The 15,691-nt window shown below is 41.9% G+C and overlaps 1 protein-coding gene across 3 annotated transcripts in view; it reads right to left on the bottom strand.

Annotated features, from left to right (window-relative positions):
* SLC4A4 (solute carrier family 4 member 4) overlaps positions 1-15,691 on the bottom strand; it is a 366,663-nt gene that overhangs the window by 282,944 nt on the left and 68,028 nt on the right. For all 3 annotated transcript variants that reach the window (XM_040237036.1, XM_040237034.1, XM_040237035.1), the window contains exon 3: positions 5,682-5,861. In XM_040237036.1, coding sequence (XP_040092970.1) covers positions 5,682-5,861 — 180 coding nt within the window. The remainder of the gene's footprint in view (positions 1-5,681; positions 5,862-15,691) is intronic.

Raw genomic sequence — 15,691 nt, 5'->3', positions numbered from 1 at the left:
TACAGTGAGTGGATGGGAAAAGACGAGCTTGAAGAAAGTGTTCAGAATAACTCAAAATAATAATTGCTAACCAGATGCACCGCTCATTTAACACTCAGAGCACTATGGATTAACTTCTATCATTATTCCCTTTACAGGAGAGGAAAGTGGAGTACTGAGAGCTTAAGTATCTTGCCCAGTTCAAGCTGCTGGTATGAGCTGGTATTCGAACTGTCTAGCTCAAATGTGCTCCTAACTGCCGTGACCCACTGCCTTTTCACTAAAATTCCATCACAAGTGACCCTTCTGAAAAGGCCAACTTTTAGGTTTTCAATTATTTTTTAATACAAAAAGCCTTTGTTTCAGACCTAAAGATAAAGGACATCTTCCTACGTATATAGGATGAAAAATAGAGAAGAGGATGAAAAAGACAGTGTATTTCCTTTGTGTTTTATTTCTTAACAGGGATAGAATCTACTCCTTTCATGCACACTTCAGACTTCCTTCTCTCCTGCATACTGGTTCATTGGGGGGATATGCAAATGGTGCACAGAAAATTGTAAGAATCTTAGATATCGGTATTCGAGGCCTTGCCTGAAAACATGTAAGAATCAAGGAAAAAGTAGAAATGCACCCAGAAGAATGAAGTCAGGTCGGGGGAGGGCACAGGGATGTATGCGCTGGGAAAAGGGGAAGTCAAATGAGAAAATACCAAATAATCTTGGCTCTTATGCAAAGGTACTCTGTTCATTTCCCTGGAAGCACCAAGCAAAAGCAGCTGCCCATTTCTCTGCTTCAGTTTCCTGGCTATAACTGGATCACCCACGGGCATCCATTGTTCCAGGCTCACAGAACCATGCTCAGTAGCATAAATCCATCAGTCCTGGTACTCATCCAAAGAGCTAAAAAAGACTACCACACGACTGAATGAATGTCTGTGTGCGCATACCTAGTGACAGGATCCCACCATGGGCAAGACATATGTGTGAGAGGCAGTTAGCACCTCCCAGCACCGAGGCATGTGCGAGCTTGTCAAGAGACAGATTACACATCAGACCAAAATGCTGAACAGAATGTTCTGCTTGTAGCTCTGTTTGCTAACATCTTATACATCTTCAGAGTCTCTGCAGTCACAGAGAGGCCCGTGAGTCCCCCACGAGCGCCCCAGGACACTAACAAAATGTGAAGTGCAGAGGTCACTCCATCGATGGTAGGAGTTTAGCTCATCTAGGACCACCTCCCCATCCAGAATGGGCAACCCTCAGAGGACGGCAGTTGCTAACTTAGGGCGAAAAAAAACTGCACAGTGGGGGAGGCAAAGGGTTATTTTTAAGAAAGAGCACAATCGAGCTTTTCTCTCCACCACCCACTCCACACCACCTCCTCGCTCCCTTGTCTCTCCTCCTGTCTGCTCTTCCACTTCACTTGTCTTCCCCAGCCTCCCGCCCCATTGCTTGTGTCCCACACTTCTCACACGCATTTTCTTCTCTGTGTCCCAAGGTGGGACACCAGCTCAAACGCCACACTGAGAAAAACAGCTGTGCGAGGCCTCAGAGCTGCTGTTGAGCTTGGGGGTAGGAAGAGGGGGACAGGGACAAAGAAGCTGGCTAGCTTCCTCCTCAAAGCTCCCAATGCCTAAGATTCAAAACATGCATCTACTTTTTAGAAGCCCTCTCTTGACACCAGAGCCACAGGGAAGAGAAAAAAGCTTCTGTGTTATAAGCTAAATGAACCCATTAATTATGTCATCTTCCCGATGTGCCTGAATACTGGAAGATATTTGGCTTATGTCTTATTACAAACGTCCTTTACTATTTGTCCTATGCCTCCTTAATATGGTTTCCAAAGCTGAGTCACCTGAGCTCTTGGGTGGACTAGTGAGCATTTTTAAATGTAAGTGATAAATCCACAAGCTCTGTGGATTGATTTCTTCCAACAGCTATGGGTGACAAGCAGCTCAGCAACCTTTTGGAGTCGTGTGCCTAGACCAAAGTAGTGCTTCAGCAATAGTTGAAATAATGAGGCACTTTCCAAAGTGGAATAATTAAAAATCAGGGCCAACTTTAACATGGCAAGAGAAAAAGGCAGAGCAGGAAAGATCATGTATGAGGATTACAAACAAGAAAATCACCTGGATCTTTATCTATAAAGTGGAAAAGAGTGAGAGCAATAGAAGCAATACCTATGTCTTCCTCTGTGGCAATCCATCAACTCAACTGCTCCTCAATAAGCATCTATTGAGCATATACATTGGGCTTCCTACTAGGTGGCACTAATAGTAAAGAACCCACCTGCCAACACTGGAGACATAAGAACCTCAGGTTCGATCCCTGGGTTGGGAAGATCCCCTGGGGAAGGGCATGACAACCCAGTCCATATTCTTGCCTGGAGAATTCCATGGACAGAGGAGCCTGGTGGGCTCCAGTCCATAGGGTCGCATAGAGTCAGACATGACTGAATTGACTTAGCACGCACACACACACATACTATGTACCAGGCACTGTGCTAGGTGCCAGAGATAACATAGGAGAAGAAGACAAACCTGATCCAAGCTCTCAGGGAGCTTACGCTGTCCCATCAGCACAAGACAAAACTGTAGGGTTTTTTTTACTAACAGTAGGTTAGTAAACTCCTGAAGTGAAACATGTATTATGAAGGAAAGAGATGAGAACTGTGGAAGACCAACACTGGAGAAGCTCTTAATACATCAGATAGAATAGCAGGGCAAAGCATCTATCTCTGAAGAGACAGCACTTTGAAGCTGGAACATAAAGGCAGAGAAAAGCTAACCAGAGCAAGAATGAGGGACCATTCCAGAAAGACAGAATTGCACAAGCAAAGGTCCTGAGGCAGAAAAGGTTTGGACACCACTGAAAAATCAGTGTGGCTGAATTACAGTGAACAAGGAGCAAGTAATGCAAAGGACTCTGGTGGGACACAGTGGGCCCTGAGGCTTGACCGGGATTTCATTCTAAAGAGGGAATGGTATGACCCAATTTGCACTTCGTGATAATCACTACTCCCTCTGTGTGGGAAAAGATATGAAAAGCAGAGGCTGTTCCAGTTGTCTTAAGCAAGAGAGTAGGATTCCCTGGAACAGAATATGGCAGTCATATCAAAAAACAATAGACAGATTGAGATGTATTTTAGACGTAGAATCAACAAAAGTTATTGACATATTGCAGAGGGTGACAGGAAGGAAAAAATCAGAGATGATTCTCATTAAGGGGCTCTATTTCCAGGTGGATTTTTTTCAGTAGTGACAAGCACCACCTGATATAACACCAGGTCCATGCCAGAATCTGGTCTAGGGGGACTGGCATGCCTGTAGACATAAGTTACTTAAAAACCACAGATCTAAGAACAAGAGAAACTTTTGTCTTCACATTGGTGCCAGAGCCCTATAGGTTCCCTAAAATCACAGGCTTAAATGTCCCTTTTCATCTGAGTGCAACGATTTTTAAGTAGAATTGCACCAGATAAACCAGCTACCAACCCATCTCGTCTCCATGATAAGCAGTGGAGAAAATACAGTAATTTCTTTGAGGATCTTCATGTCAAGTTGGATGACTCATATCAAATATGTCACAGGCATATGATAGCATAACTTACTGACTAGCAGAAAATAACTAACTGTAAAATACAAACTTATTGATCATTTCTTTGTTATCATTGTCCTTAACAATGATGTCTCCATAAGATCGCTTCAGAAACCAAATATACAACCCAATCCAGTACTCCCCAAGGAGGAGACCTCTAAGGGTAAAGAGCATGAACTGCCTTCCATCCTCTACATGCTCTACTCAAACTGGTCTCCAGAGGCCACAGGAAGTCACAGCATTCCAGGGAAGACAGAGATTCAGCCTCAGTGCCTTTCTGACCTGTTCATCCCTATTACCTACTTGAGTATTACTGGCATAGTTTCCACTGCCTTTCCTAAAAAGCTATTACATAATGATCATCTCAAAATCCTGTGGCCCATTTGTGTAAGTGAGCATCTCTTTCCCTTTTAGTATTTATAGAGATGATGCACTCTTGTTCTTAAATTGCAGAATGAGAGATGATAAGACAGACAGACACAGACACACAGACACACAGACACACAGACACACACACACACACACAGACACACACACACACACACACACTGGAGACAGCACCTCTGATTCTGGCTCAGGTCTTACCAAAACAGATAGCAAATCGAGATAAACTAGTAATGTATTTGGAAAGGAATGTTATCTTTCGTTCCTCCAGACTATTAACTGTGACCTTTTTTGTCTGCATTTCAAGGACTTTGCTTGAAACAGACCCCATTTTTTTTTAGTCAACATACAAACAATGCCTGTCAGAAAGGCTCTCCCCCAGAGTTCCAGTGAAAAGCATGGAACTCCTGCCTCCTGTCCTCTGGTCCCATGTAAGTCTTACATTTACTCCAACACTTTAAACTTTTAATTCAGTGGTCCACCCCCAAACTGTCCTCAAAACATTCCTCTTTAATTCAGTGGTCCAGCTAACGGCTCCTCTCCACATAAGTACCCCTCTACCGCCTAAGCCACCTGCTCAGCTCCAGTAGAGAAACTATAAAAAAAATTCACAGATTCGCATCACTACACTTCACACCCTCATATTTAACTCTGTAAACTCACTTTCAACAGTTCTGAGCTATTAATTCTAATTTAGCCTCTCATCACCTACAGACTGAACTGGATCTTTATCTCTGCCACCCATGATGGATTTTATTGCAAGTTCTGGATTTCTGCAACTGTAGCAAAGAGAGGAAGAACTGGGCTGAGTGCGCCAACATGAAAAGCTGTCACTATGTAACTCATGTTGGGGAATCTTCCCAAACTGGCATATGTTTCTGCTGCTTTTCGCTTCTACTGCATATATTTATTCTCACTCCAGCCACAAAGCTGCCCAGATAGCCCAATGTTCTCCACATCAAAAGAAACCAAAGCAACAGACACATAAACCCAAACACACATCAATCCGCTTGAATCCAAGGATGTGGTTTGACCTCCTGCTATTCTGTGCCAAATAACACCTCCATCCAAAGTCTAATGATGGCTAATAGTTTCAACATTTTCAGAACTGCGTCACTCTAAATGACCCTCTGATTTTCGGGATGTTTTCCCACTATTCTTTTTTAAATCAACCTGGCTAAATGTAACCTCTAATCCTATAAATGTCATGTAAATATGTTTGCATGTATATGAGGAGGGCATGACCACCCAGTCCAGTATTCTTCCCTGGAGAATCCCCATGGACAGAGGAGCCTGGAGGGCTATAGTCTGTGGGGATGCAAAGAATTGGACAAAACTAAGCCGCTAAGGACAGCACAGTACGTGTGTGTGTATATATATACATACACATATACATAAAAATTTCTTGAAAAATTTCCCAGTTACTGCTGATAACGTCAGTTAAATATCACCTATAATACTCTGTCCTACTTCACTAATGGAAACACAAAATGCCAAACGCCTAAACACTGTCAGATCTCTTCTGACCAGCTCAGAATTTTACCAGGTCTCCTCCTAGACCATCCTACAGGGACAAGAAAAGCATCACCTCCAGAGACATTACGCTTTAGAGGCAAGCATCCCAGCATCGCTGCACCCGTCCCCATTCGCCCTGAGATCTTCAAGTGTGTCTTTCCCAAGGCCACGGGAGGAAGGCACCAGCACCCAGGGGGAACTCACTGAGAGGCTTCAGGATGCTGCTGCTGGACTCATCCGCATTCTCCACATCTGACTTGTCAGAATAGTTCTCAGAGATTCTCTCCTTTTCCTTCTTTTCTCGGTGGCCTGTCTTTCTCTTGTGACGTCTCCTTCTCCGGTAGCTCTTTGGCACATGGACCCCAATGTAGATGGTGTGGTGGCCTGAGGAAGGAACACAAATCAGCAGTCATTTCAAACCACAGTCTCGGCTACATAGAAATCACACAAGACCTAGAGGTCAGGGAAAAAAAAAAAAAGTCCATAAATTCAACATTACCATTTCACATTTGACAAACTGGAAAACTAAAACTGCCTTCCAATTTTCACTGAACTAGACTGTAATTCAACCTGCTGGCTGGTACTAGGATTCGGTGAGGGTGTGCTCTAATTCTATCCAGATAGACTCTTTATTTTTAAGCAAGTCAAAGAATATTGAACTAGAAATCAGGAATCCTTGATTCTGGTCAAACCTCTGCCATCAGTGAGCTATCTGACCTTGAGCAGGTAACTTAATCATTCTGGGCCTCAATTTCTTCATTTATATAATGAAGGTCTTAAACTGGGTAATCCTTAAGAGTCCTCTCCAGTGCCAACTTTCCTGGAGCCTGTGATTATACTAAATAGAGTGATGAAAAAGGAGTTATTGGAAAAAGGGTGAAGAAGACCTAATTCAAAGTTCAAAAAGTCATTCTGCGGGTATAAGGTTTTACACTTAAACTTTTTTTACCCAATCAGCAGAATAGAAACTTAGAACTGGGACAAACTAAGAAAAAAATGAGACATACTTAGAGAGAAAATTTTAGAAATACTCAAATGTTCACACTAGGAAACAGCTAAAATGAATGTCAGCTACAGTGCCATTCTCATTTTTCTTTTTTCGTTTGCAAAAGTTTCTAAAAACTGGTTGTTGCTGTGATAAAAATAAACCCAGCCCAGTAAAGATTGCCTTGAAGAGAAGGGCATGCGGAAAAAAGATTGTGAAATGCTTTTAGTTCTCGAGATGGAAGGAACTGCAATACTGACAAGTGGTATTATTTTTACAAAATCTGATAAGACAGAAAAAAAAAAAGAAACTCAAAGTTCTACATCTTTTTTTCTACTGGAAAACTTTTACTTTCACTTTATACGCGGTCTAACTTCTGAATGTGGGAACCACCATTTCGGAAGTAACGTGAAAACTTCTTTTCTTTTTGAATTGTAAATGGGAATTGCAAAACAGATGAGATTATCTAGGGATTTCCTCCACATTCTGAAATTATTCCTTAATGACCACTGTATAGCACCAAAGACAATAAATATCACACACTCACATGCAAGAAACATACATGCAAATGTCTGATGAAAATACTATGAATTCCTTTCTACTGTCACTCACCAGGCATATCTAAAAACACTGTAATTCACAGGGGTGTTCCCTTAAACTGGAAGGATTAAAATAATTATATCACGAAAGATGTTCCAATCAAGAATGCAGAACCCCATGTGAATGAATAAGCAGTCAAAAATCTGATACTTGGAATGAAGTCTGAGGCATCTATATAAAACATGAAGTCTCTGCCCCCAACACATACACAGACACACAAACACCCAGGCACACACACCAACTCAGCTACTAAAAAGCACAGTGAAATTCCCCCGACAGAATGTGGTACCAATGAGAAATTTATCATCTCTAACCATTTACAAGCAAATTGTTCTCATGGGAAAGCTATATTATACTAGGAAGTAGGAAATGTCTAAAAAACAATGTGAATTAAGAAACAGTGTCAATTGTTTCCTGCGCTCCAGTTATTAAGGGAGTCCTGAAGCTTTATCTCGAGTCACACAATATATGTAAGCAAAGCATCCAGTTTCTTTGGTAAATCAAACACTGAAAGCTTGGTTGCCTTGGGTCAGGAAATAAGAAAACATCATGAAAAATGTTAAGAAGTCAAAGAAAAAAATTTAACCTGTCGCATTAACTATTTTCTTATTAAAAAATGGTAACTAAGCAAAAAGAAAAAAATAGTAATTAAACTGCAAGAGTCAAACTGATGTTATATGTAAAGATTTTTTTTAATACCTTTAGCCAAATCTGCATAGTGTATTTGATAGATCATTTAAAACACAGTTCGTGTGCATGCTAAGTTACTTCAGTCATGTCCTGTTCTTTGTGATCTTATGGACTGTAGCCCACCAGGCTCCTCTGTCCATGGGATTCTCCAGGCAAGAATACTGGAATGGGTTGCCAGGCCTTACTCCAGGGGATCTTCCAGACCCAGGGATCGAACCCACATCTCTTATGTCTCCTGCATTGGCAGGCAGGCTCTTTACCACTAGCGCCACCCGGGATGCCCAAAAGACAGTTTATACGGGCTGATAAGATTTTAAGGTAAGATTTCTAGCTATCAAGTGTTGTTGTCAACCCAACAAAAGAATCAGCATGATGTAGAGAGTGAGCTTTCAAAGCCCAAGGAGAGAAATGCACCTTACCCTCTGGAACCTAACTGGAGTTGTCATCACCACAAAAATGGTGCCATTTTATTTACATCACAATCCTAGGCCTCATGGCTGCCTTATGAATTAGATTCAGCTGATCCCCATCTCCTCCAGCTCCTCCTTCAGACACTCCACCCAACCACAAGTGGGGGACACATGCTGCCCCATGGAGCCCAAGTACCAACCACAAAGGTGGTTCCTTTTAAGACATTTCCAATTTCAGACATTTTTATCAGCTTTATTAAAGTACAGTTCTTCACATGCCATAAAATTCACTCATTTTAAGAGTTTATCTTTCTACTTTAATCTCTGACACGTCTGAGATTTTTCTGGAATAAAAACTAGTATTTTATAAAGTAAAAGAAAAGTATATATTGAATGATTTGTAGCATATTTACAGAGTTGTGCAACCATCGCCATAATCCAATTTCAGAACCTGGCTACCAATCAACAAAGATCCCTCACGCTCATCCACAATCACTCTCTGTTCCCACTCCCATCCCTTACTACCCCTCAGGCATCTTTTATGCTGTCAGTGATGGGCTCCGGGAAGCTATAATTCTCTGGTACCCACATGCTATGAACTTTTGTGGGACCCCTTACAGCAGAGTAGAACAGAACATGCTTTGGGTAAGGAAGCTCTCTCCTTCCAAGAGTGGTCAGAGGAAAGCATCACTGAGCTGAGTAATTCAAAAGCAAAGCATCAGGAAACTCAAACAGGGGCTCTGTATCAACCAATACGGGTGGGATGGTGAGGGAGATGAGAAGGAGTTTCAAAAGGGAGAGGATATATGTATACCTATGGCTGAGTCATGTTGAAGTTTGACAGAAAACAGCAAAATTCTTCAATAAGAAATTCAGCAATTATCCGTCAATAAAAAATAAATAACTTTTTTTAAAAAAGGCAAAGCATCCTCCTTTTCCTCTCAGACATTACTAGTAACTAAATTTTCCTTTTCTGTCTTCGTTCAGATAAAGGAAAAGGCATAGAGTCCCAAGGTTAAACAAACCTTCAGGACCTAAGAAACAGTGTCTGTGTTTCAGGAGTTACTTCTCAACCTCTTTTCATTTCAGCTTCTTTGCCCACAGGAGAGAGGAAGGCAGCATCACTTTGGTGAGTAGAGGAAAGGCACGCTTTCTCAAAAAGATGACAAAATATTTTATAAGCTGTATATGCTAAGTACCAAACATACCAAAAGTAAAGTGAGCTGGAATGAAAGCATTCTTACCACCCCCACAAAATACCTGTCTTTACGGTCAATAGAAGCAGTGTTACTGATTTTTTTTAATGCTATTACTAATAAGAATATCATGGTGAAGATGAAGTCGCTCAGTCGTGTCCGACTCTTTGCGACCCCGTGGACTGTAACCTACTAGGCTTCTCTGTCCATGGGATTCTCCAGGCAGGAATACTGGAGTGGATTGCCATTTCCTTCTCCAGGGATCTTTCCGACCCAGGGATCGAACCCAGGTCTCCCGCATTGGAGGCAGACGCTTTAACCTCTGAGCCACCAGGGAAGAATATCATAGTTGATCTCAATATTTATTTTCATTAAAATATCTTTACCTGTTTCAGAGATATGCCAGGAAAACCGATGGCTATTTTTAAAATTACAACTCACCAAATGACAGCAAGCTCTTAGGAAAGCCATAGAGGTGGAGGATATAGTATTATTTTCAGTGTAAAATGAAAAGGGGAAACTTGATAGACAAGGCTTCCAATTCAGCAAAAGTCTACAAAACAGTAAGATGCTTGGAGAATCAGGGATAGTTAACTGTTTAACTTACGAGGGAATACGTTTTAGGCTCAAAAGAAAAAATTCTCCCCTAGTGAGTGAAAGTCTCTCAGTCATGTCCAACTCTTTGCAACCCCATGGTATAGTCCATGGAATTCTCCAGGCCAGGATACTGGAGGGGGTAGCCTTTCCTCTCTCCAGAGATCTTCTCCAGGGACCGACCCAGGGATCGAACTCGAGTCTCTCGCATTGCAGGCGGCTTCTTTACCAGCTGAGCCACCAGGGAAGCCCAAGAATACTGGAGTGGATACCCTATCCCTTCTCTGGCAGATCTTCCCGACCCAGCAATCGAACTGGGATCTCTGGCATTGCAGGCGGATTCTTTACCAGTTGAGCTACCAAATGTCAGTAAAGACTGCTTCCAAAGATAATGTAAAAAGAAGGAGTAAAAAAATTTATGAGCTATAATTCATAAGGAAACGGCGATTGGTTTAAATGTTATTAAAATAAAGGTTACATTCTTGCTACTCAAAATTTTGTAGACTAAAACTACTGGAATCTGCATTTGACAGTGTTCACTTAGGTGTGAGTCAAAGGGCATTCAGTCCTAGGTTTGGCAGGGCCTCAGTAGCATGTGTTCAAATAAATACCCTGCATACCTTTCTGTGACAGATGGTGCAAGTTCTTAACAAACTCTAAATATCTTGAGAATATCTCACAATCCAACCACAGCCAGTACTCCTGGGAAGAAAACAGAGCTTTTCTGGTTATCTCTGGCCTTCGGAAATTATCACCAGATGATCCATGTTTCTTCCCGTCTTCACATGCTCCACCTCGGGGGAGAGCAGAAGCCCTCCGATGCTCTCCTGCCCACTTCTCCCAGTTCCTAAAATATTTCTACACTAATGGCATTGAGAGTAGCTATTGTGATTTGAGGCCACCAGAGAACTCTTACACTTAGTAACTGTAGTCATTTAAGTGAAAGACGGTTCCACAGATACCCACCTCACTACCAAAGATGATTTAGGACTTTGAAGAACGAAACCCATCAAGTGAGTCAAGCTAAAATTTCTGTCGAGAACTGAGTGGTTAACAATATATGCCTCTCTATGCAACACAGATCATTAGCTCCTTTAAGAAACACGAATAAGTGAGTGAATGAAAGTCGCTCACTCATGCCAATGCTTTGCGACTCCATGGACTATCCAGTCCATGGAGTTCTCCAGGCCAGAATACTGGAGTGGGTAGCCTTTCCCTTCTCCAGGGGATCTTCCCAACCCAGGGATGGAACCCAGATCTCCCACACTGCAGGCAGATTCTTTACCAGCTGAGTCACCAGGAAAGCCCTTAGGAAACGTGGTTCTATGTTTATATACATGCAGATGACAGAAGCCACTTATGGAATTCTTACAAAGGTGCCAGGTTGTGGCTAGGTCTCCTCTTTCTATTACCTCATGCCATCCTCACCACTGCACGAATTAAGTGAACGACAGAGGATGAGATGGCTAGATAGCATCACCGGCTCAAAGGACATGAATTTGAGCAAACTCTGAGTGACCGTGGAGGACAGAGGAGCCCAGCAGGTACAGTCCATGGGGTAGCAAAGATTTGGACACGACTTAGTGACTGAACAACAACATCGCCATCGTACAGGCAAAGAAACCAAGGTTCAGGGAAGTCAAGGATATTGTCACCAGCTAACTCATAAAATTCTACAAAAAAAGGGACTTTCCTGATTGTCCAATGGATAAGACTCTGAGCTCCCAATGCAGGGAGCCAAGGTTCGACCTCTGGTCAGAGAACTAAGATCCCACATGCTGCAAAGCATGAACAAAAAAAAATTAATTAAAAAAAGTATTAATCTCTTTTTAAAAATCCCTCAGAAATATCTCCCAGGTCTCAACATTAAAAACAGTGAGTGCTTCATCACTGCTTTGGTGGTGCTTTGTCTGTTTTTAGGGGGCTTTTTTGTGATAGACACTATATTTGTACTATCTTATAACTGATGTTTCCTTCCTCATGTTGACAGCTAGAAATAGAAGAGACAAATCTCAGGCCAACCTGCAATGGGTAGACAGTTTTGTGACATGCATTTTAAATACTAACCTCACTCTTTCAACTTTTCAATGGTTACTTCTCTTCATGTTGAAATTTTTTAGAATAAGGCAGCATATAAATATTTTTTAAAACCTGAGATGTCAGTACCAGGGGTAAAGGCTGAGGGTGGCCATCGGGGAATGTAGATTTCTAGCCAGAGAGTTAATGGGTCCTTGGTGGTCCTTTAAGTACATCGAAATCTACAAGTCTAAATCTTTGTCCAGAAATCTACCTTCCCCCAAAGCCACCCCACCCCTGGCCAGCCCCAGGCTCCTATAGAACATCACTAATTAAATTCTGAGGGATGTCCCCAATTTTATTTTTCTACATTGTTCCTGTTTCTATCATCAATGGGATTTCTGTTCTCTCTGGTTCAAAACAAAGATTCTACAACACTTGGGACTTTACATCGTTCTTTCAGAACTAATCAGCAATATTCCCCAAACATAACTTAAAGGCTGCCTTTCTTGGCTTATCTAAAGTAACCTGGTCTTATGCCAAGGTGCCTGAAACTTGTTGTAGCTATTGCCAAGAAGGATATAGGGGAAGGAGACAAATTAAAGAGAGATTTATTATTTCTTTTTAATTATGAAAAGAAAAATGTTGGAAAAGGAGGCAGAGACCCTGGATGTGGGATAGACTGTCTAAAAGATGCTGGAAAGACTTTATTTCTTGTACCAAAATGCATCTCAAAGGTATTTTGGAAGTGCATGCATAAGAAACCTTACAGAGAATCATAGTACCAAGTCCAGATGCCAGAGAGGTTGTGTATTTCGCACTTTATATAATAAGAAACAGATCAGTCTGTCTAATCCTAAACACTTTAATAAAGGAAATACAAGTAACTCATTAGTGCTTTTCCCACAGACCCATAAGAGTGTCCGTAACCAGTTCTATTAAGAAATAATTCAATGCAACATTGCTAATTTACTTCGCCATAAATACCAGTTCATGAAAAGAAAACTCACTTTGAAAGGAATGTTATAATTTTGCATTTAACAGGGGGTAAGTCAGCCCCTTTGGTTAGATGTTTGCTTGACAGTCCACAAAACAGATTCCACTACTCAAAAAAAGGGATCATTTCTATTCTTATATTTTGGATAGGGCCAACTTTTTACACAGAAAAAATAATAATAATAATGCACGTGTTTCTTAAAAGTTTATTGCATGCTACATATGTCCTTTATTTACAGACCATTCTGAGTGCTGATTAGTAATCTATTTTAATATTAATGCTACCAATTACACTTAGGAGCAGGCATGCAAGCAAATAAGTAGTAAAAGTGATGAAAAACAGGGAAATACTTTTCTCCCCACTGAATGACATGGGACTTTTGTTCACTGAAAACCTCCCAGAAATTCTTAAGGCAACTTAAGGTACCCCAAGCAAGACTGATAAGAAATCTCAGCTTGTTACCAGGTATTTACTGAGCAGAGTACTTTTAATATTTAATATTTGATGATGAAAATGATAACAATCTCGAGGCAAAACAAACAGCACAAGGAAAAGGTCTCAAAGTGGAGTTGAGCTTATGGTAACTTAGCTAAACTCTTGTCTTAAAGAACAAGCTAACGCTCAGAAAACTTTTGCACTTGCTTTACAAGGGCTCATTTTTAGCAAAGTAGTTCTAATCATAGTTTTTAGGTAGGTAGGCTACAGTCCATGGGGTTGCAAAGAGTCGGACGCAACTGAGCAACTAAGCACAGCACAGCAAAGGTGGGGAACCTATGACCACACACTGAAGTTATACTTTCATTACAGCTTCTATTACTAATAGCTGATACGGGTGTCCCTGGTGGCTCAGAGGTTAAAGCGTCTGCCTGGAATGCGGAAGACCTGGGTTCGATCCCTGGGTTGGAAAGATAACAGAGGCTAAAAATGACCAGCACTGTATAAAATCTGAATCAGTGAATATTTTTAAAGAAATACAGCTTTATTATATTTAGTGATCATCCATTATTTGAAAATATCTAGGCCACAACGACAACTTAAAGGCACTACGGGAGCCAACCTTGATGAGTAAACAGGACTAAAAATCATGTTATCTTTTATAAACTGTAGCTCCTGAAGTGCTTCACAATCTCTAAAAAACTGCTTGTCCAAAGTAATTTTAACTCTGCTCTAGCAAAACCTCTTTTGGCACTAGTGGTAAAGAATCTGCCTGCCAACCCAGGGGATGTAACAGACTAGGTAGGGTTCGATCCCTAGGTGGGGAAGATGTCCTGGAGAAGACAATGGCAACCCACTCCAGTATTCTTGCCTGGAGAATCCCACGGACAGAGGAGCTTTGTGGGCTATACAGTCGATGGGGTCACAAAGAGTCAGACATGACAGAAGCTACTTAGCACACACGCACATAGTTTTAAAGTATAATCGATATTTATACCTATATCTATATATATTTATGGGTTTTCCTGGTGGCTCAGACAATAAAGAATCCACCTGCAATACGGGAGACCTGGGTTCGACCCCCGGATTGGGAAGATCCCCTGGAGAAGGGAATGGCTACCCACTCCAGTATTCTTGCCTAGAGAATTTCATGGACAGAGGAGCTTGGGGGGCTACAGTCCATGGGGTGGCAAAGAGTCAGACACAACTGAGCAGCTAACATTTTTTAACACATTTATATTGTGTATATATATATATATACACACACACAATGTATACACAATATAATATATACAGTCTCTACATAGAGGGATAGAGAGCTAAATATCATTTTTATGGACAAGCCAAATCCAATATGTCAATAAAATATCCTCCATTGTGTAAAGTGCACAAAGATGCACAGTAAATGCTGTTCTTATCTCTCCCCCCTGTTTCCAAAGGGGGGAAAGAAAGCCCTATTTCTCTTCCTTCCCACCCACTTTGAGCCCTGACAATAACTTGTGAAAACCCTCTGTTCTCCAGAGAAGGTACTCCAGAGCACTCCCCAGAACACTCCCCCTGGGCAAGACAAAAGAGCCAACTTTAGATCAAGGCTCCTGGAGAAGGAAATGGCAACCCACTCCAGTATTCTTCCCTGGAAAAATCCCATGGACAGAGGAGCCTGATGGGCTACAATCCATGGGGTCACAAAGAGTCAGACACGACTGAGCGACTTCACTTTCACTTTTAGATCAAGGCTAACTCACCCCTCAGTCAGCTGTCTAGTCATTATGCAGAGTTTAACTGTGCTGCAGAGGCAATACCTTCCATAACCCCAGTCTCCCCTACCCCTGCCAGGAGCCAGCGTCAGGTCATCACCATCCTGCTGCGGGAGGGTCTCCCCGGGGCTTTCACACTGTGGGTGCCAAGCCCCAGGGCTCAGGTCTGTCATCCTTTTTACTTGAAAGCACAGAGGAGAGTGGATTCAAAAGGTCTGGAAGGTCAGAGCCAGCCAGGGCAGTGCAAAGAGGAGCCACCTAACAGGAGGAGATGAACCCTTGACTCCCTCCTGACATCCCAGAACCCTGAAAGAGCTGGAGAATTTTAATGTGCAATACACATGCAGTCAGACAAAATCCACCTGTGAGCCAAACACAGAGAACTGACAGTTTCCATTATCTCTCTTGTGGTCACCATTTGCACAACTGAATGGCAAGTAGGGCTGGAAGAGAGAAAACAAAGACTAATCCAATGGTCATTGATAACCGGATTTACAATTGCAGCCAGAGAGGCAGCTTAGACAGACACATAAA

The sequence above is a fragment of the Oryx dammah genome, unplaced genomic scaffold (assembly GCF_014754425.2).
Source record: "Oryx dammah isolate SB20612 unplaced genomic scaffold, SCBI_Odam_1.1 HiC_scaffold_3, whole genome shotgun sequence".
Classification (NCBI taxonomy): domain Eukaryota; kingdom Metazoa; phylum Chordata; class Mammalia; order Artiodactyla; family Bovidae; genus Oryx; species Oryx dammah.
Note: the sequence above shows the minus strand (reverse complement) of the source record. Positions and strands in the feature narration are given on the sequence as shown.